Source organism: Cebus imitator, unplaced genomic scaffold (genome assembly GCF_001604975.1).
Source record: "Cebus imitator isolate Cc_AM_T3 unplaced genomic scaffold, Cebus_imitator-1.0 Scaffold577, whole genome shotgun sequence".
NCBI lineage: Eukaryota > Metazoa > Chordata > Mammalia > Primates > Cebidae > Cebus > Cebus imitator.
In genome coordinates, this window is record NW_016107892.1 from 501915 (window position 1) to 524425 (window position 22511).

A 22511-nucleotide genomic window follows, 5' to 3' on the forward strand; every position below is an offset into this window, starting at 1 on the left:
GAAACTCCGTCTCAAAAAAAAAAAAAAAAAAAAATGTAATGGCCAAGACCACAATTACTTTTGTACCAACCTAATAATATACCATATTAATAGAAAAAAGGACAAAAACACATGATCACCTTATAGATTCAGAAGAAAACATTTGACAAAATTCAGTGCCTCTTCACGGTAAAAACACTCAACAAATTTGGCATAGAGAGGAACTTCTCATCCTTTATATAAATGGCATCTGTGAAAAACCACAGATGGCCAGGTGTGGTATCTCATGCCTGTAATCCTAACACCAAAAGACCAGAGCAGTAGGATCTCTTGAGGCCAGAAGTTTGAGACCAAACTGAGCAACACAGTGAGACCCTGTGTCTACAAAAATTGGAAAAAAAAAAAAAAAACCCTCAGCTAACATCATACTTACTGGTAAAAGATGTGATTCCTCCTAAGATGAGGAACAAGACAAGGGTGCATTCTCCTACTATGTCTCTAGAACAAGAAGCATGTTTAAAAAAAAAACTTTAATATGTGAGTTGGTGGCTGTATGGTTCTATCCAGGGCAATTAGGTAAAAAAAAAAAAAATGAAGTAGGCCAGGTCTGGTGGCTTACTCCTGTATCTCAGCACTTTGGGAGGCTAAGGAGAGAGAATCACTTGAGTTCAGGAGTTCAGGACCAGCCTGGGTTTGGGCAACATGGCAAAACCTTGTCTCTACAGAAAATACAAAAGTTAGTTGGTTATAGGGACGTGCTCCTGTAATCCCAGGTATTTGGGAGACTGAAGTGGGAGGATTGCTTGAACCCGGGAGGCAGAGGTTGTAGTTAGCCAAGATTGCACCTCTGCACTCCAGCCTGGGCAACAGAGTGGAACCTTGTGTCAAAAAAAAAAAAAAGGTGGGTCTCTGTGGCTCAGACCTGTAATCCCAGCACTTTGAGAAACCAAGGCAGGCAGATTGCTTGAGCTCAGAAGTTTGAGACCAGCCTGGAAACATGGTAAAATGCTGTCTCTACAAAAGAAATACAAAAACTAGCCAGGCATGGTAACACATGACTATAGTCCCAGCTACTTGGGAGGCTGAGGTGGGAGGATAACTTAGGCCCAGGAGGCAGAGTTTGTAGTGAGCCATGATTGCACCACTGCACTCCAGCCTGGGCAACAGAGTGAGACTGAAATAAAGAGAAAATGATTTGATCATGTTATTAAAATTGTGTGATAACTATCAATACTCTTGATCATCATCAGTAACAGTTATGTTAATAGTAGTGGTGGTGTTTGTGAGATTGCTCTTGATAGCTTAAAAGGACATATGGTTGACCAGATTCAGCTCCTGAATCTCCCTACCTTCTTGGGAGGTGTTTTTGAAAGAATAGGACATTGTTTCTAAATACCAAATCTTTTTGCAGAACCGCCTCTATCAGGCCATTCAGAGAGCTGATGACATCTTGGACCTGAAGTTCTGCATGGATGGAGTTCAGACTGCCTTGAGGAATGAAGATTATGAGCAAGCTGCAGCCCACATTCATCGCTACTTGTGCCTCGACAAGTCAGTCATTGAGCTCAGCCGACAGGGCAAAGAGGGTCAGCATCCCAAACTGTTGGTTTTTAGTTTAGTTAAAATCATCTGTAATCTGAAGTAGGCAGACTCGACTAGTAAAAACATATCAGTTAGTAGGATGTTTTCTTTTTTCTTTTTTGTTTGAGACAGAGTCTCGCTCTTGTCAGGATGGAGTGCACTGGAGCAATCTCAGCTCACTGCAACCTCCGCCTCCTGGGTTCAAGCGATTCCTCTGCCTCAGCCTCTTGAGTAGCTGATATTACACGTGCACACTTCTACATCCAGCTAATGTTTTTTGTATTTGTAGTAGAGACGGTTTTACTATGTTGGACACACTAGTCTCAAACTCCTGATCTCTGGTGATCCACCTGCCTCAGCCTCCCAAAGAGCTGGGATTACAGGCATGAGCCACCAACCCAGACAGGAAGTTTTTTTATCTGGTGGTAGGCCATACGTAGGTCCTGTACCATCCTGGGGCTGGTTTTGTTACAGTAGTGCCCCCTTACGTGTGATTTCACTTTCTGCCATTTCAGTTACCTGCAACCTCAGTTACTCATGGTCAGCCTCAGTCCAAAAATATTAAGTGAAAATTCCAGAAATAAACATCTTACTAGTTTTAAATTGGTTGTTGTTCTGAGTAGTGTGATAAAATCTTGTACCACCCTGTCTGTCTGCCCATCACAAGAAGGGTGAGTACAGTACAATAAGATACTTTGAGAGGCCACGTTTATATAACTTTTGTCATGGTATATGGTTATAATTATTCTATTTTATTATATATTATTGTTAATCTCTTACTATGCCTAATTTACAAATTAAACTTTATCATAGGTACGTACGTATAGGAAAAAACATAGTATATATTAGGTTCAGTATTGTCTGTGGTTTCCAGCATCCATAATGGTCTTGGAATGGATTCCCTACAAATAAGAGGGGACTACTGTATTCCCATTTTATGGAAAAGGAAACTGAATCCAGATCTACTGATTCTCTGGCCAGTGGTTTCTTTGCACTTGACCATATTGCCTACTTTTAAAATGAAATTCTTAGCCTGTTTTAGATCGTCCGTGATCTTTACACATTCTGTCTTTCTAGCCTTGTTTAATGGTGTTCACTTATGCATCCATTCATTGTGCAAAATTTCTCAAGCTCCTCCATATGCCAAGGAACATGCTGCTTGCAATATTCTGCAGATATTCTTTTCATCTTTCTGCCTTCTGTTATTTCATTCTCTTTGCCTGGAATGTTTGTTCTGCCTGTGCAGGTATCAGAATCCTGCCCATCTTCGAGAGGTGGGATGTCACCTTCTCTAGGAACCCTTTTCTGATTACTTCAACCAGAAATGTGACTTTTGGCACCTTTCTTATGATACTTATTGTGTACTGTATTTCATCATCATTATTTGTGCACAAACTTTTTTTCTTCTACTTAATCCTAACTTCTGTGATAGTATAATCATGGCTGATTCATGTTGTAATTATAAATATTGCTAGCACAGCATCTTACACATAGTAAGTGCTTAATACATATTTGTTGGATGCATAATATTACACAAAGTGGCGTGGACCTGACACGTACCATTCTTTACTTGAACTTTCATTTTTTGCCCGTTGAGCAGGGAGCATGATTGATGCCAACCTGAAATTGCTGCAGGAAGCTGAGCAACGTCTCAAAGCCATTGTAGCAGAGAAGTTTGCCATTGCCACCAAGGAAGGTGATCTGCCCCAGGTGGAGCGCTTCTTCAAGATCTTCCCACTACTGGGTTTGCATGAGGAGGGATTAAGCAAGTTCTCAGAATACCTTTGCAAGCAGGTATGGACCCTGATTGCGTGGCAGTATAATTGTGTGACTCTCTGCCTGCAGATTGGGGCACTTGATGGATCCAGTTTCTGTGGATACTTTATCTCTTTGGGATTGACTCCTCTTTCTGGCCTTGCTGTGTAGGCTGGCAAGACTGGATGCATGTGTTCATTCAGCACACCCGTTGCCAGCCTGCTGTGTACCAGGCATGGCCAAGACATCTGCCAATGCACTTTCATTTCCAACATGCTAAGTGAAAGCATACGAAATTAAAATGTAAGTTTTCTGACAAGTTGAATCATTCTTTTCAAGCCGTCAGTAAGGAACTGATTTCTTTTAAGAGCAATTGGAATTCGTGGTTAGTGGTTTTCAATACCAAGCTTGAGTCTCAGAATAAGCCACATTGAGATGAAGGAGGTGACCATATAAGGTTAAATCCTGATAAAGAAACCCGCTTTGGTTAAAGTCTCAAGGCTTCCCTACTCTCACCCCTTAGATGCAGAGAAGCAAGTCCAGCAAGCATTTGTGCAGAGGTTTGTTGGGTTTTGATTGATTGATTGATTGATCAAGATGAGATCTTGGTCTGTTGCCCAGCTGGAGTGCAGTGGTACAGTCACAGCTCATTGCAGCTTTGACCTCCTAGGCTCAAGCAAATTCTCCTGCCTCAGCCTCCCAAGTAGCTGAGACTACAGGTACATGCCACCATGCCCTGCTAATTTTTTTTTTTTTTTTTTTTTTTTTGGTAGAAAAAGTCTCACTGTGTTTCCCAGGCTGCCTCCCAAAGTCCTAGACCTACCACCCACTCAGCCATTTTTTAGCTATATGTCTCTGTGTCTACTCCCCTCTCACCAAAAATTCTCTATCAGACCATTATTCTACTGTTAAGAAAAATGAGACCATTCCCTAAGTGCTGACATATTTTATTTTTTAACATGTGGCTTGTTAAACAGGGTACAAAATAATATGTTGTCATTCCTGTTTAAAATGAGGGAGTTAGCAGTCAAGATATATTTGTATAAGCATAGGGTTTATTTTGGAAAGGTTAATAATGGTCACCTCTGAAGAAAATTGGGAACTTAAGAGACACAGGTTGGAGGAAGAACCACTTTTCACTGAACATTCCTTTGTTCCTTTTGAATGTTTAAGTGTGCGTTTTACTCATTCTAAAAAATTAATTAAAAACAAAATACAACAGCTCTATGGTACTTTTTCTTAATCTTATGGTACTTTGCCACCTGGGATCTAGAAATGGCTTCTACCTTTAATCCAGTAAAAACCCCTTCTGCAGTACCCGGGTTTTGTCCTGCTTGACAAACTGCTGTTAATGATAACATGCCAAGCATAATGGCTCATGCCTGTAATTCCAACACTTTGGGAGGCTGACGCAAGAGGATTACTTGAGACCAGGAGTTCAAGACCAGCTTGGACAACATAGAAAAACCCCATCTCTACAGAAATTTTTTAAAAATTAGCCTGGCATGATGGCTCTTGCATGTAGTTCCAGCTACTCAGGAGGCTGAGGTGAGAGGATCAAGGCCACAGTGAACTATGACTTTGGCTCCCTTGTACTCCAGCCTGAGCAACAGAGTGAGACCCTGTCTTTTATTTTTAAAAATGATAGAAAGCTACACTTTGAGAAGATTGTTGAAACTGGGGACTCTCTCCCTTGGCTAATGGCAGTCCATATTTTCCATGAGGAGGAAATAATGGAAGAAGAGCTACCAACATGCCCATATTTCTTGTCCTGCCTGAGGCTCAGACAGCCCATTGTCCCTCAAGGGAGTTTCCTCTGTGCTGCCTAGGCTTCCAAACATCAAGAGAAATGTTAAAAAAAAAAAAAAAAAAGCCAATGGGAGGCCTCTTTGGAAAACTGAGACATACCTGGTGTAAGGCTGGCCTTTCTGAGAAATGTATGTGAGTTTTCCCCTGTTTTAGGTGGCCAGTAAAGCTGAGGAGAATCTACTCTTGGTGCTGGGGACAGACATGAGTGATCGGAGAGCTGCAGTCATCTTTGCAGATACACTTACTCTTCTGTTTGAAGGTGAGCCTCTTTCTCCACTCTAGAGAGACTAGAGACATTTCTGTATGACACCTGCATCCTACCCTTTCTTCTCACCCTTCTAGCCTGATGGCTCTAATTGAATCATGTAGTTTGCTGTGTTTTAATTGGTTGGATAATTAAATAACTTCCAGATTCAGTGCCTTATTAGCAAAGATTAGAGTATCTCCAGTATTCTGATCCTGCCTAATCCACAAGCCCCAAACTCTGTAAGAATAAATTTAATCCTAAAATAAATTGCTGGAAAGCAAGTGATGCTGATTTCCAAAGATGCTGCTGTAGAAAACAGTATCAATGTAACTTACCAAATTCCTGCTGGTGTACCAAGCACTGTGCATGTTTAACATATTTGCTTAGCAACCCCTAGCATTGATTAGGCCTATTTGTGTTCATATCAGAAAGTGTAGTGGCCAAAAGGATTGAGCTAGACCCTGGTTTAATCTCAGATGGGAGCAAGTTATGAGAAGAATACTTGGAATACAACCCTCTTGCTTCCTCCATTGTAGGGATTGCCCGCATTGTGGAGACCCACCAACCAATAGTGGAGACCTATTATGGGCCGGGGAGACTGTATACCCTGATCAAATATCTGCAGGTGGAATGTGACAGACAGGTGGATAAGGTGGTAGACAAGTTCATCAAACAAAGGGACTACCACCAGCAGGTGAGCAGGGGAAGCTACAGGTGGGGTTTGGTAGCAGTTTTAGCCAGGAACATTGAGTAGAATAAATTGGAGGGGAAAAAATGAAAAAAGGTGCAAACAAGAGAAAAATAAATGCTGAGTGCAGACTGGCCTGCATCTTGGCCATTCCCAGCTTACTTTGGACTTGCTGGAAAGCAAGTGATGCTGATTTCCAAAGATGCTGCTATAGAAAACAGTATCAGTGTAACTTACCAAATTCCTGCTGGTGTACCAAGCACTCTGCGTGTTTAACATATTTGCTTAGCAACCCCTAGCATTGATTAGGCCTATTTGTGTTCATATCAGAAAGTGTAGTGGCCAAAAGGATTGAGCTAGACCCTGGTGTTGTTGAGTTGATGGTGGCTTCAGTTCAAGATTGAGAAGGAAATAAAAGGGGCATCCTGAAAGGAACACAACAGAAGTGGTAGACCAATTCTCTATCATAAAATGTGCACCATTGCCCTCTGGTGATATAATGACAATTCTATTACTTGAGGTGGTATTAAGTGTCCAAGTAATTGTCTCCAATTTTCCCTTCATTCCTTAGATGTTAAAGATAACGTTTACTTTTTCAGGACTTTATTTGTTCCTTTCTTTGAGCAGAGAAAGTAAAAGTAGGACATAAAAATAGGAGTGGCCTCATACAATTGTATTTCTAGAACCTCCAGACTAGGAGACTGTAGACAGTAGTCTATTGGAACACCATTAGTATGACTTTTAAGCACAGTAATAGAGGTGAGTATTATTAGCATCCAACCCAAAAACAAATCTTTGGCCTGTCATCCTGAAAGCCCACTGCTGGCTTGAAGGAAAGGTAAGCCTAGTAAGCAAACTAAACCTAAACATTCTTGTTTGCCATAAGTTTGAAGTGACCAGCAAGAGGCCAGTAGATGGTGGGGTGGGGAAGAGTATTCTCATTCCTGTGGTATATTGCAGTTCCGGCATGTTCAGAACAACTTGATGAGAAATTCTACAACAGAAAAAATTGAACCAAGGTAATAATCCATCTCTCTTCTTCAGCACACAAGAGTTTGAATTGGTAATCATGTATGATTCAGACTACTGTGTTACAATGTGGTCTATGTTTTTAAAATGTTTATCAATTACTCTTATTTTTCAGTGGAATGTATCATGAATAAAAGTATATATAAATTAAATATGTAGTAAGTCATAATCAGTGCAGTCACATGTCATTTAATGACTAGAATACTTTTTTTTTGAGACAGTCTCACTCTGTCACCCAGGCTAGATTGCAGTAGTGTGATCTTGGCTCACTACAGCCTCTGCCTCCCAGTTTCATGCAATTCTCTTGCCTCAGCCTGCCAAGTATCTGGGACTACCGGAGTGTACCACCACTCCCGGCTAATTTTTTGTATTTTTTAGTAGAAACAGGGTTTCGCCATGTTTGCCAGGCTAGTCTCGAACTCCTGACCTCAGGTGATCCATCCACCTCAGCCTCCCAAAGTGCTGGTGTTACAGGCATGAGCCACCACACCCCACCAACAACTGCAATACATTCTGAGAAACATCTTAGGCGATTTTCATTGTTTGAATATCACAGGGTGTACTTAGCCTACTACACTCCTAGGCTATATGGCACAACCTATTGCTCCTAGGCCATAAACCTGAATGGCATATTGTTGTACTGACTACTTTAGGCAATTGTAAGACAATGGTAAGTATTTGTGTATCTAAACATGGAAAAGGTACAGTGAAAATACAGTATTATATTACTGGACCACTATTGTGTATATAGATACAGTTTTTGGGGGGGGTTTGTTTCTGCTTTTGTTTTTGTTTTTGTTTTGATATAGGGTCTTGCTTTGCAGTCCAGGCTGGAGTGCAGTGCAGTGGTATGATCCTGATTCCCTGCAGCCTTGACCTCTTGGGCTCAAACAATCCTCCCACCTTGGCCTCCCAATTAGCTGGGACCATATGTGTACACCACCACGATGGGCAAATTTTTGTATTTTTTATTGTAGAGACAAGGTTTTGCCATGTTGCCTAAGCTAATCTCGACTTTCTAGGCTCAGGTGATCCTCTCACCTCCCAAAGTCTTCCCAAATTGCTGGGATTATAGGCATGAGCCACCATGCCCGGCCCAGCAGTTCATTTTTGACCAAAATGTTCTTATGTAGCATGGCTACACTTTTGAAGCCCCCAAAGTGACTCTCCTCCTTCCCTCCTGCAAAGGTAACTACTATCCTAAAATTTTAAAGTTTTACCCTTTTTTTTTTTTTAGAAACAGGGTCTGTTTTCCAGGCTGGAGTGAAGTGGTACAGTGGCACAATCACAGCTCACTGCAACCACCAACTCGTGGACTCAAGTGATCCTACGACCTCAGCCTCCTGAGTAGCTGGGATTACAGTCACCACTCCCAGCTAAATTTTTTTGTTTTTTTGTAGAGATGAGGGCTTGTTGTGTTGCCCAGGCTGGTCTTAAACCTCTCACCTCAAGTGATCCTCTGGCCTCGGCCTCCCAAAGCACTGGAATTACAGGTGTGAGCCACTGTAATCCAGCCAAACTTTTACTTTTTTATAATAAAAATAACATATGCTTGTTAAAAGAAAATCTAAACTTAAAATGTATTCATTCAATCAACAAAGTTTTACTGAGTAAAACTTTGGGCCAGATACTGGTCCTTGATATGGCAGCAAGCAAAGTGAGCAAACAAACATAATTCTGTCTTCGTGGCACCTATGGTCTGCGAAGTAGACAGATAATAACCATAGCTAACACATGCGTAGTATCAACTATATGCCAGACACTGTTCTAAACACTTGACAAATTTAAACACTTAACAAATTTCAATCATTTAATCTAAGGTTTCTTAACCTCTGTGCATTTTGACTGGATAATTTTTTTTTTTTTTTTTTAAACAGAGTCTCACTCCATCACCCAGTCTGGAGTACAGTGGCACAATTTCAGCTCACTGCAGCCTCTACCTCCCAGGATCAAGCAGTTCTCATGCCTCAGCCTCCTGCGTAGCTGGGATTATAGGCGCTCACCACTACGCCTGGCTAATTTTAGTAGAGAGAGGTGTTCACCATGTTGGCCAGGCTGGTCTCGAACTCCTGACCTCAGGTGACCTGCCCACCTCAGCCTCCCGAAGTACTGATATTACAGGCGTAAACCACTGTGCCTGGCCTTGACTGGATAATTTTTTGTTAGCAGGGACTGTTCTATGCATTGTATAGAACAGCATAGAAGCGTCCCTGGCCTCTATCCACTGGGTGCTAAAAGACCCCAGCGGGATATGGGTAGTGGAATGGGGGAGCTGGGAATAAAATGCCCTCAGTAGAAAATCATTAATTCAATCCATAAACATTTTACAGATGAAGAAACTGAAGCCTGGAGAGGTCAATTGACTTGCCCAAGGTCATGCGGCTAGAAAGTGGCAGAGTGAGAAATGGAGTCCAAGCAGTCTGACACTAGAGTGGATGCCGTCAGCCACTGTGATACACTAAGTGTAGGGTGTAGGAGAGCATGGCATAAAGGCATGTGGCCTAATCTGGGAAAATTGAAGAAAGAATTCCTAAGGAAATGATCTGAGACCTTAAGAGTAAGTAGGAGTCAGATGTGAGGAGTGTTCCAGATAGTGCAAGGAAAGCATGTGCAAAGCTCATGGGTATTTTAAAAACTAAAAGGCCAGTGTAGCTGAAGTGCAAAGAATAGGGGAGAGCCTGAAATGGTGGATATGGAGAGATCATTAGAGTCAGGCTGTTCAGAGTCTTATATTCTGAGAGGAATGGAAACTATATGGTATGACCAGATTTATGTTTGTGAAGATCTCTTGGGCCAGGTGCCAAGGTGGCCCCTGCCTGTAGTCCTAACATGGACAACATGGGGAAACTGGTCTCTATCAAAAATACAAAAATATCAAAAATACAAAAATTATACAAACCACAGTGCTTCAAAAAATTTTTAAAAACACAAAAATTAGTTGGGCGTGGTGGCACACTCCCATAATCCCAGCTACTTGGGAGGGTGAGGTGGAGGATTGCCTGATCCCAGGGAAATTTAGCCTGCAGTGAGCTACGATTGTGCCACTGTACTCCAGCCTAGGAGATAGAGGGTGACCTTATCTCAGAAAAAAGAAAAAGAGAGAGAGAGGAAAGAAGGTTGGAGGGAGGGAGGGAAAAGAAAAGATCTCTTGGACTTCGGTGTGCAAAGGAAGTTAATTTTTGTATATCTTGTGAGGTAGGGTTCAACTTGCTGCTTTTTCATGTGGATCTCAGTTATCCTAGCAAAATTTGCTGAAAAGACCCTTCATTCTTTATTGAATTGTCCCAGTACTCATTGAAAATCAGTCAATCATCTGGACTCACAATTCTGTCCCCATTAATCCATATATCTATCCATATGCCAGTACCACAGTCTTGACTGCTGTGGCTTTGTAGTTAGTTTTGAAATCAAAATCAGGAAGTGGGATTCCTCCAACTTTGTTTTTTTCAAGATTATTTTTGCTATTTATCCGGATAAATGAATGGGTGTAGGGCACAGTTTAATGGTATTTCCTAACATCCTCAGGGCTAAATTAGAGATTGAGGAGTTTTCTTTCACATGAGACATAGATAATCTTTATTCAAACCACAAAAGAAGCCAGGTGCTGTGACTCATGCCCATAATTCCAGCACTTTAAGAGGATCACTTGAGACCAGGCGTTCGAGACCAGCCTAGTCAACATGGTGAAACCCCTTCTCAACTAAAAATACAAAAATCAGCCGGGCATGGTGGCACACATCTGTAATCCCAGCTACTCATATGGCTGAGGCATGAGAACCACTTGAACCTGGAGGCGGAGGTTGCAGTGAGCTGAGATTGTGCCACTGCACTCCAGCCTGGGCAACAGAGCAAGACTCTGTCTCAAAAAGAAAACACAGCTCCCAACCTTTTATTTACCTCTGGCAGAATTTTAGGGGATAATTTAGGTGAAACAGATATTTATGGAAAATGTGGTTGACAGCTATCTCTGATTCTAATTGGGCCAGCAGAGCCTGGAGGGCCATCTGGCAGAGCCAATCCTTATGGGCCCAGTGGGGAGGGGGAATTTGGAACTCTGTTTGCCCTCTAGCTCTGTGTCTAAGGGAATCCATTGTCCTCCTGTTCCTTCTGCTCCATGTGTCTCAGAGAACTGGACCCCATCCTGACTGAGGTCACCCTGATGAATGCCCGCAGTGAGCTGTACTTACGTTTCCTCAGGAAGAGGATTAGCTCTGATTTTGAGGTGGGGGACTCCATGGCCTCAGAAGAAGTAAAGCAAGGTAAAAGTAATTCCCCTATTTTTTGGGAGGATTGAGATATAATTGGCAGTGTTTCATAATGGTTAAGCCACAGATCTCTTATTAAGGAAACAATTGGGACTTATTAGCCCCTGGTGGTCTATAGGCAAATTGACTCCCAGGAGGAAATCTAAATTTACTGGATTTTAGAATTAGACTAGATATTTGAGGTCATCTAATCATTTTACAGATGAGAACATTGATTCTCTGTTTTAAATTTTATGGGATATAAATTGTACTTCAATAAGGTGTTTTTTTACAAAAAAAAAAAAAAAAAAAGAATATGTTGGCCAGTCACACTGGCTCACGTCTGTAATCCCAGTACTTTGGGAAACCGAGGTGGGTGGATCACCTGAGATTAGGAGTTTGAGACCAGCCTGACCAATATGGTGAAGCCCTGTCTTTCCTAAAAATACAAAAATTAGCCAAGCATGGTGCCATGTGCCTGTAGTCCCAGCTACTTGGGAGGCTGAGACAGGAGAATTGCTTGAACCCTGGGGGGCAAAGGTTGCAGTGAGCCAAGATCGCACCACTGCACTCCAGCCTGGTTGATAGCGAGACTCTGTCTAAAAAAAAGAGTATATAATGTATAGGAATTCTCTCATCCCCTCTCAGTCTATCAGTTCCCCCAGTTACAGTTTTTCAAGGAATAATTGACATTGATAAGAAAGGGGGCTGTGTGCAGTGGCTCACACCTGTAATCCCAGCACTTTGGGAGGCTGAGGCGGGAGAATCACTTGAGCTCAAGAGTTCAAGACCAGCCTGAGCAGTATGACAAAACTCTGTCACTATATTAAAAGATAAAAATTTTGGCTGGGTGTGGTGGCTCATGTATAATTCCAGCACTTTGGGAGGCTGAGGAGGAAAGATCGCTTGAGCCCAGGTGTTCGAGACCAGCCTTGTCAACATAGTGAGTCCTGATCTCTAAAAAATTAAATTAATAATAAAAAATATACATTTTTAAATTTTTTTGAAAAGGTATACCAGAGTCCGGTTTCATTTACAGATTGACTCTACGTTTATAAGATAACCATTTAATTCCTGCTGGCTACTAAAGCAAGAGTTAAAAAAGAAAAAAAAATTCTGCTGGGCAGATGCATGCAGGATTCCTCGGATTGGGGACCTGAGACCCACCCACCATCTTTGGCATCTGCATGGCTTGTGCCAAAAATCCATGGCAGGGGAGTTACAGAATCAGTGTATGAAGGAGATTGTGTGTTCATTTGGAGTTTGCTTGTTGATGTCAATGATGACTATCACTGTTCAGAACTGTGCTCTCCATACATAGCCATTCGTGAATTGAAATTCAAATTCAAATTTAATTACAATTAAATAAAATTTTAAATTCATATTTCTCGCCTGGATTCTGGAAAAAAAAATTTAGTAAAAAAATATAAATATTTATTTCCTCAGTTCTATTCATTCACATTTCAAGTGCTCAATCACTACCATGGCTAGTGGCTATGATATCAGACAACGGATATGGAATATTTTCTTTTTTGTTGTTGTTTGTTTATTTTTTTAGAGACAGAGTATTGCTGTGTTGCCCAGGCTGTTCTCAAACTGCTGGACCCAAGTGATCCTCCCACCTTGGCCTCCCAAAGTGCTGGTATTACAGGTGTGAGCCACCACACCTGACCAGAATATTTTCATTATCACAGAAATTCTACTGGACAATACTGGTGTAAAGAATGAAGTAATCTAAAGAATGCAGACTTCAAAAACAAAATAAGTCACAACCCAAACAAACCAAAATTTAAATGATCAGAATTGGCAGCACAAAGAAAACGCCCTCTCCTGACTTGTATTGTGCAGTCTGAACGCCCCCAGAAAATTGTGCCAAAGAGTTTAGAAAAACAAATACACAATAAAAGTAAACACACATACAAACAAAACAGCAAACTTCAGGTAACTATTTTGGATTGCAAACAGGATAAATTTAATGTTCAAACAATCTGATAAAATAACCGTTTAAAAAAAAAAAAAGAAGTAATCTATATCCAATATATTCTTGTCTTTGCCATCTTTTGACTCCTATTAATCCTAAAGGAATAAAAGGAGTAAAAAGATATTTGTACAAAAGTATTCACTATAATCTCCAATATTGTGATCTTTTATTATCTCCAGTAATGGCAAAACGTTTGGTAATAACCAGGTATCCAAAAAGAGAGTGGTTATTTTTCTCAATTTCACATAAAACAACAAAAAAGTTAAAAATAAAAGTCGTTTTTAAAATGTGAATTATGCACCTGATGAAATCCCACAGTCATGAAAAATTAGTGAGGTGGATGGAAACATGGAAAATATTTATGATATAATTTTTTTAAATCAGAATACAAAATTGCTATCTGTATCATGATTATAACCATGTAAAATATGTACATATTTGGAAGAAAGACCTGAAAAAATGAAAAAAGTTTCTCTGTTTCCCTTGGGGAAGAAAAAGTGAGTATTCCTTTCTTCACTGTCCCCTAGAGCACCAGAAGTGTCTGGACAAACTCCTCAATAACTGCCTTTTGAGCTGTACCATGCAGGAGCTGATTGGCTTATATATTACCATGGAGGAGTACTTCATGAGGGAGACTGTCAATAAGGTAGGACATAGGACGTACCTCTTGAAAATGGGGCTTCCGGTCCAAGAAGCCAGGCTGAAGGTAATGGCTGAGGCATGTCATATTTCTTGGTCCTGCTTTGAGAATACCCTTGCATGTAGATTGAGTGGTACCACTTTTTATGGTTAAAGAGCATCTTTGGAGTCGTTGTGCTCTTTGTATACCTAGTTAGGACTTCTTCCCCAAGAATTACAAAAGAACAGCTCAGCTCAGCTCTTCAGGGAACCCACTTATTCCCCACCTCCCTGAAGGTATGTGGTTAAGGAACTTCAGGGAAGTAGGGCCTCTGCAGATGTCTTACACCTCAAGTAATGGATCTCCACAAGACTAAGGCCCAAAGTATTTAATTCCTTCACCTAGTGATCAATAGGGAAATGAACTATTTTGACAAGGAGGATGCATGCCAATCTATGACCAGAACATGCCATGTTGGGAGAAACATGGACAGAAAAGGGAGCAGGTACAGAAAAGGGAGCAGGTACAGAAAAGGGAGCAGAGCTAGGGCCAGTGTACCCAGAATTATGTAAAATGTGACATGTAGACCTGGGACCCTCAGTGTTGGCTTTGCCTTTTGGGTAGGCTGTTGCTCTGGACACCTATGAGAAGGGCCAGTTGACATCCAGCATGGTGGATGATGTCTTCTACATTGTTAAGAAGTGCATTGGGCGGGCTCTGTCCAGCTCTAGCATCGACTGTCTCTGTGCCATGATCAACCTCGCCACCACAGAGCTGGAGTCTGACTTCAGGTACAGTTGACTCCCTTTCTCCTTTCCAGGCAGAAAGGCCCTTGTTGATTCCTGAGGCCCGTTTGTTTCTGCCCTTTGTCCTCATGATTCTAGCTCAATTCTATATAGGACATAAGCTCCTGTCCCTAAAACAGTATCCTTGGCTCCAGGAAGCTATTGATCAGCCAGATATCTTGTGGGCCAAATTTCTGTTCTCTGGACTAGACTGAAGGGGCTATGAGCCCTTAGATGTAGGAAAGAGAACAGGCAGTTCAGATGAAAGCAGTAGTTGTAGTAGGTACCATTGCTACAGGCCGAGCACTATGCTATTCTCCTCCTCTTTTGAGGTCCTACTAACAACCCTATGAGGTAGGAACTATTAGCTCTGTTTTATAGATGAGGAAACTGGGCTTTAGGGAGATTCCATCCTCGTCAAAGATCCACCACTTAGTAAGAGGTGGAATTCAAAGCTGAGTAACTCAAAACCTGTTCTCAACTCCTACGTAGTACTGCCTTCACTAAGCCTCACGGTTTTATTTGTTGGAGTGCAGTGGTGATGGCTAAAAGCCTCATAAACAGTAGAGATTGGCCAGTCTCCTCTGTATGTTCTTGTCACATCAGTGTCCTTGAGTGGGTGCTGGTCACTTTCATACACTGGCTCCTCAGGTCTCCTACAGTGGTCTCAAGGACTGGTTATTCCCCCTAAAAGAGTACGTTGTGCTGCTGGGTCAGGGTGGTGGACGCTCTGGCCCTTCTGTCCTGGAAGCCAAGTTGAGTAGTGTCAATCCCTCTATGCCTTCCTGCCCCCCCAGGGATGTTCTGTGCAACAAGCTGCGGATGGGCTTCCCGGCAACCACCTTCCAGGACATCCAGCGCGGGGTGACAAGTGCTGTGAACATCATGCACAGCAGCCTCCAGCAGGGCAAATTTGACACGAAAGGCATCGAGAGTACTGATGAAGCGAAGCTGTCCTTCCTGGTAGGTAGCCCACAGCTCACGAGCTGGGTTGGTTTATCTCGAGAGATTACATTATGACTGCTGAGCCACAATATAATAGGCCTCTAGCTAGAGACTTTTCCTCCAGTGTTTATATAGAAGGAAAACTCCTCCTTTAAGGAAAGTTCCTCCTAGAAGGTTCTGAAACCATTTCTTACTCAGGGACATACTCTGAGCAGCCTGAGCTAGGATAGAGGCTAGGCTGCCCAGCTGTCACCTAGCATTCTTTCCCCAGAGCACTGCCCAGCTGCTCGGAAGCCTACTGAGTGTCAAGCTTGGCTTGCATCTGCCGCAGAACCAACAGCACCATCTGTGCCAGGCACCAGACTGCTTCTCTGAGCAGAGGCCTGCAGCATGAGTGGGCGCCAGTCCTCCCAGCCTGCCAGCATTGCTCTACTAGCACATCTTAGGCTTTCAATTTCCTTTGGAAAGGAGGCCTTATTAAAGCCCTTTGCTACCCAGAATGACAGATACGATAAAGCAGCAAGTCTTACTATTGTGTGACAGCTTGGAAAGGAGAAGCATGGAAGGACGAAAAGATTTGTATAAAGCAACAGCCAGTTTATGATGAGACAGAGAGAACATAAATGAGTCCTAAGCTCAAGATCAGCCCTCTCTGGCTCACGCTGTCTTAGCATGCACAGGAATGGCACAGACCAAGGTCCATTCTCCTCCCTCCCCCACATTAGCCACATTCTGAGTCTTTACTCTTGAGGCTCAGAGCCTGAAAGAAACATCTAGTAGCAGAGCTGTAAATCTGTAGTCTACGGCTGGGGTTAGATGCAAAAATATGCACATCCGTTTTTCTGGACACAGGGTTCTTAGCTTTTATCAGATTCTTTTTTTTTTTTTTTTTTTTGAGATAGAGCCTCACTCTTGTTGCCCAAGCTGGAGTGCAATGGTACGATCTTGGCTCACTGCAACCTCCACCTCCCGGGTTCAAGTGATTTTCCTGCTTGAGCCTCCTGAGTATCTGGGATTACAGGCATGCACTGCCACACCCGGTTAATTTTTTTTTTTTTTTTTGAGACGGAGTCCGTTCTGTCGCCCAAGCTGGAATGCACTGGCATGACCTCGGCTCACTGCAACCTCCGCCTCCTGGGTTCAAGTGATTCTCTTGCCTCAGCCTGCCGAGTAGCTGGGACTACAAGCACACGCCACCGCACCCGACTAATTTTTTGTATTTTTGGTAGAGACGGGGTTTCACCATGCTAGCCAGGATGGTCTCGAACTTCCGAGCTGAGGCAATCCACCCACCTTAGCCTCCCAAAGTGCTGGAATTACAGGCATGAGCCATCGCGCCTGGCCTAATTTTTGTATTTTTAGCAGAGTTGGGGTTTTGTCATGTTGGCCAGGCTGGTCTCAAACTCATGACCTCAAGTGATCTACCTGCCTTAGTGCTGGGATTACAGGCGTAAGCCACTATACCCAGCTATCAGATTCTTAAAAGGGTCTGTGACCTCCAAAAGAGTTCAGAGTTGTTACTTTCAGAGACAGAAGCCTAAACTTGCTAATACCTGCCAACCCCTGTGCAGAGGAACCGACAGTAACTGGTTATCAGACAGATTCAATGCAAAAGCTATTTAAGCAGCCCCACTCTCTTCCTGTCAGAGAAAATATTTGCCCTGGGCATGGTTTCTATCAATCAAGGATATGGTTGCTACCAAAAACGGGTCAGCTCCAAAGAACTGTTGCCTGTGAAATTTGTTACCTTTGGAGAACTTTGCCAAAATGCCTAGCAACCAGCATCATATGATCGTGAACTGACTTACGTTTTTTATCTTGTTTGTATTCTTTCATTTTTTTACAGAACTTACTTCACTTCTGTGCTCAAAAATAATCATTGGCTCCTTGCTGCCTGCCACATCAAAGCTAGATGTCTTTGTTTAAGCCTCCTAAATCTAACCCATCCCACCTTTCCAGTTCTGTGTTCCACCACTTGGCAACACATCTCTAAAACCAGCCAGTGGCATGCTTGCTCTGTGAGGACCTCCCATCAACACAGTTGCATTGTTTGAGGCCCCAGAAGATAAGACCAAGAAGAAAGGCAATGCCAAATGCTTGGTGACAGGTTTTTGGTTTTCCTGACACCATGTATTTAAAATGTCATCACTCGCCGGGCGCGGTGGCTCAAGCCTGTAATCCCAGCACTTTGGGAGGCCGAGGCGGGTGGATCACGAGGTCAAGAGATCGAGACCATCCTGGTCAACACGGTGAAACCCCGTCTCTACTAAAAATACAAAAAATTAGCTGGGCATGGTGGTGCGTGCCTGTAATCCCAGCTACTCAGGAGGCTGAGGCAGGAGAATTGCCTGAACCCAGGAGGCGGAGGTTGCGGTGAGCCGAGATCGCGCCATTGCACTCCAGCCTGGGTAACAAGAGCGAAACTCCGTCCCAAAAAAAAATAAATAAATAAAATGTCATCACTCCCATTTCAGGGCCTATTTTTTTATGTCACCTTGATTCATTTGACTGTCGAGATGAATTCCCCAGCCATACTGACATCATGCACCGTGGGCATGGAATAAGCCCAGTGAATCCATGCTTACTAGGGCTGTCAGTACAAGGGAAACTTTGAAATCAATACCATTTGGACTCAAATCCATAAGTCCATTATGACAGTTATTCTTGGTGCTCTTAAATTTCTTGAAAACACTTATGGCCTTCATCCTTCAGCTGTCACGACAGGAGTTACTTGGAAACTTGTGACATGATCAGCCTTTTGTTGTGGTATATTAAAGAAAGACCTTTAGGCTTATCTGTCCACAATCAGAGTGGCCTGAGCAGCACTGTAAGCATCATAACTTTCAGCATTGACTACAGGACACTGACAAGGGAAACACTCGGGAAGATGAGAGGGACTTCCTAATTGCAGCCCCTGGGGTTGTGAGATCCTCCTTTTACCCTGAAATCCTAAAGCTCCTGACTCACGTCTCGAAGACTGGGTCCTCCTTACCTCAACCCTGCCTTGCTGATCATGCCACCAGCACACCAGTTCACAGGCAGTGATCCCCAGGCCCTCTAATTCCTCCCACACATGGCCTCTAGATGAGTATTCCCAAATGACAGTTGTGCTCATATGGGATTCACTGCTTTAAAAATCCTCAGTGCCAGCCCACTGTCCACAGAGGTAACTCTGCAGCAGAGCACCCAAGTCCCCATCAGGCTCTGCCCCTTGCAGCTCTATGTCCTGCCACTTCCCTGCACGTGTCTATGAACTGACTGCACTATCTCCCAGATACCTTTTTGGGTTTTCTGCCATTCTGCATTTGCTTATATTATCCCCTTTCCAGAGTATGTTCATTCACTCTCTTCCTGAAGCCACAAATATTTATTGAGGAATGTCTGTATATCAGGCACTGTTCTGGGTTCTAGAGCTACAGGTGGCTATTGAAATTTACATTTAAATTAAAAATCCACTTCCTGAGTTGCACTAGCTATGCTTCAGGTGCCCAATAGCCACACATGTCTGGGGGCTACCATACCAGACATTGCAGTTAGAATTATTTCCATCATCCGGAAAGGTAAACAGTGCTATATAGAGATGCAGTGATGAAGAAAACAGGCCAGATCTGTGCAGACCACAAACAGATAAACCAGAGAATGTCGGGAAATCCTAAGGACTGTTAAGAAAATATCAAATAGGGCCAGGCGCAGTGGCATGTGCCTGTAGTCCCAGCTACTTGGGAGGCTGAGGCTGGAGGATTGCTTGAGTCCAGGAGTTCTAGGCTGTAGTGCACTCTGCTGATTGGGTGTCTGCACTAAGTTTGGCATCAATAAGGTGACCTCCTGGGAGCAGGGGACCACCAGGTTGCCTAAGGAGGGGTGAACCCGCCCAGGTCGGAAGCAAAACAGGTCAAAACTCCCGTGCTGATCAGTAGTGGGATCGCGCCTGTGAATAGCCACTGCACTCCCGCCTGGGCAACATAGCAAGACCCCATCTCTTTTTAAAAAAAGAAAAGAAAAATAAATAAATAAACAGTGAACAAGAGAGAGGCTGATGGGGTGGAGAAATGTTCTCACCTTTATCCCCTGTCAGAATTATGTTTTTTTTTTTTTTTTAAGTCTCTGTAGAGACTGTCAAAAATTGACAATGCCAACTATATTGTAAGTCGTCATGGCGGGGTATTGGGAAAAGTTTTCAATTAGGAATAATCATGCCTCGGATAAACCTCATTGGCTACAATACTGCCACTGCGCAGAGCTTATGTTCCACTCCTTTATGTTAATTCAGCTCAGCTACCACCTCTGCCATGGAACCTTCCTTAGTTTCCTCACACTGAAACAGTTTGTTCTTTCCTCCAAATGGCCAGAGCAATTAGTGCCTTAATATTTTTTGCCCCATGCTACTTTCTTTTTTACTGGAGACAGAGTTTCACTCATGTTGCCCTGGCTGGAATGCAGTGGTGCAATCTCAGCTTATTGCAACCTCTGCCTTGCAGGTTCAAGCGATCCTCCTGCCTCCGCCTCCCAAGTAGCTGGGATTATAAGTGCCTGCCACCACACCTGGCTGATTTTTGTATTTTTAGTAGAGATGGGGTTTCACCATATTGGCCAGGCTTGTCTTGAACTCCTGATCTCAGGTGATCTGCCCTCCTTGACCTCCCAAAGTGCTAGAATTACAGGTGTGAGCCGCCATGCCCATACTACTTTTATCATTGGTATTTCTGCACCTATTCTGTAAGGCAGTTGAGCTATGAAAGAAGTCGTCTTTGGACCAGAGTAGGGAGATCAAAATTCTTTTTTTTAGTTTATTGGTGTATTATAAAGGATATTATCTAGGATACAGATGAAGAGATGAATAGGGTGAATTTTGGGGAAAGGGGTGTGGAGAGTGGCCATGCCCTCCCGGGGTGGCCACTCTCCTGGAAGCTCAGAGACGTGAATTCTAAGCCTGGCTCCAGCTTTGTGCCCTTGCCACTCTGAGTGTCTGTCCCTTATCCTGCTTTATTATTCTTCCTGGCATTATATAATGCATTTGTTTACTATCTGGCGTCCTGGCTGGAATGTTATCCCTGTGAGGGCAGACCATGTCTGTTTTGTTAATTGCCTTCTCTTCAGTGCCTAGAACCATGCCTGGCACATCCAGGTGCTCAGTAAATATTTGCTGAATCAGTTGCTGTCTGACCTTGATGACTCATTTTACCTTTTTTTTTTTTTTTTTTTTTTTTGAGACAGAGTCTCGCTCTGTCCCCCCAGGCTGGAGTCCCATGGTGCAATCTTAACTCACTGCAACCTCTGCTTCCTGGGTTCAAGCGATTCTCCTGCCTCAGCCTCCCGAGTAGCTGGGACTGCAGGTGTGCACCACCATGCCTGGCTACTTTTTTTGTATTTTTAGTAGAGACAGGGTTTCGCCATGTTGGCCAGGCTGGTCTTGAACACCTGACCTCAGGTGATCCACCCACCTCGGCCTCCCAAAGTGCTGGGATTATAGGTGTGAGCCACCACACCTGGCCAAATCATTTGCCTTCTGAAGAAATGAGGAGTCTCATTTCCTCCCATGCACTGGGCTTGTTAATGCTTGTTCTGTGGGGGATATTTGGCAGATTCCATGAGATAAAGAATGAGAAAATGCCTCATAGGTGGCAGGATCTCTGGAAGTTTTTCTTCAATGAATGTCAGGCTTTGTATCACTGATCTGGGGCTTGGCCATTTGGAGCCTCAGAACTTATCCCAGACCTGTATGCCTGAGTCATTTCTGATCTGTAGGTAACAGTACAAAAAGACCTAAAGACCATGACTTTAGGCTCCCTGGCATCAGGCAACCAGAAAGGGCAAGCCTGGTTCCCCATTCTGCCTGATCCAAGATCTGAGTGTCCTGCCTGATGCAGAGGTGTGGCCTTTCATTAGCTGAAGTCTAAACTCCAGCCAGTCCTTCTCTAATCCTCGTGGAGCACAGCTGTCAGCCAGTCTGGCATTGGAGTGGGTAGCAGGCACAGTCAGCAGGAAGTCACATTCTTCCTTCCTCATCTCCCAGGTGACTCTGAACAATGTGGAAGTCTGCAGTGAAAACATCTCCACTCTGAAGAAGACACTAGAGGTACAAGGGAAATTGCCTATCAGCAGTCAGCAGCCACCTCTTCCCATGTTGAGAGAGAGCCTTGTACATACCTCCTGGTGAAGACACTCATCCTGGTGACACTGAGCCACACTTGAGGGGATTCCTTGGTGACTGACATGATAGCAAGGCATCCTTAGACCAGTGGGAAAAGCTTAGGAGTTGGAAGATCAGAATTCAGGGTAGATCTTCCAGGCTGAGCATGGTGGCTCACACTTGTAATCTCAGCACTTTGGGAAGCCAAGGCAAGCAGATCACTTGAGGTCAGGAGTTCGAGACCAGCCTAGCTAACATGGTGAAACCCCATCTCTACTAAAAATACGAAAATTAGCTGGGTGTGGTGGCAGTTGCCTGTAACCCAGATACTCAGGAAGCTGAGGCAGGAGAACTGATTCAACCCGGGAGGTAGAGGTTGCAGTGAGCCGATATCATGCCACTGCACTCCAGCCTGGGCAACAGAGCAAGACTCTGTCTCAAAAAAAAAAAAAAAAAATTATTATTATCTTCTAGCACATAGTTGGCGTGTCACCTTGGACAAGTCCCTTAGCACCCTGAGCCTTAGTTTTCTCATCTATGAAATGAGATACATAGCTTCATCCTGCCCTAGTTTGGGTTTCTTGGGTGGGCTAATGAAAACACAGGATTGAGGCCAGGTTGCTTACACCTGTAAGCTCAAAATTTTGGGATTCCAAGGCAGGAAGATCACTTGAGGCCAGGAGTTTGAGACCAGCCAGGGCAATGTAGCAAGACCTTGT

At 43.4% G+C, this 22511-nt stretch overlaps 2 protein-coding genes and 1 non-coding gene across 3 annotated transcripts in view; 2 read left to right on the plus strand and 1 right to left on the minus strand.

Annotated features, from left to right (window-relative positions):
- Positions 1 to 1502, plus strand: part of LOC119469128 (conserved oligomeric Golgi complex subunit 4-like) — a 9854-nt gene extending 8352 nt beyond the window's left edge. The window contains exon 3 of the mRNA XM_037734158.1: positions 1490 to 1502. The gene's annotated coding sequence lies outside the window, so the exon portion shown is untranslated. The remainder of the gene's footprint in view (positions 1 to 1489) is intronic.
- Positions 1389 to 22511, plus strand: part of LOC108294378 (conserved oligomeric Golgi complex subunit 4) — a 26963-nt gene continuing 5840 nt past the window's right edge. The window contains exons 1-10 of the mRNA XM_017516240.2: positions 1389 to 1565; positions 3161 to 3354; positions 5278 to 5383; positions 5908 to 6065; positions 7020 to 7078; positions 11214 to 11347; positions 13841 to 13959; positions 14557 to 14723; positions 15515 to 15680; positions 21676 to 21738. Of these exons, the coding sequence (XP_017371729.2) occupies positions 1448 to 1565; positions 3161 to 3354; positions 5278 to 5383; positions 5908 to 6065; positions 7020 to 7078; positions 11214 to 11347; positions 13841 to 13959; positions 14557 to 14723; positions 15515 to 15680; positions 21676 to 21738 (1284 nt within the window). The 5' untranslated portion in view covers positions 1389 to 1447. The remainder of the gene's footprint in view (positions 1566 to 3160; positions 3355 to 5277; positions 5384 to 5907; positions 6066 to 7019; positions 7079 to 11213; positions 11348 to 13840; positions 13960 to 14556; positions 14724 to 15514; positions 15681 to 21675; positions 21739 to 22511) is intronic.
- Positions 19764 to 19904, minus strand: LOC119469129. Its single transcript, XR_005197945.1, has one exon. It is a non-coding gene; the product is annotated as a U4 spliceosomal RNA (small nuclear RNA).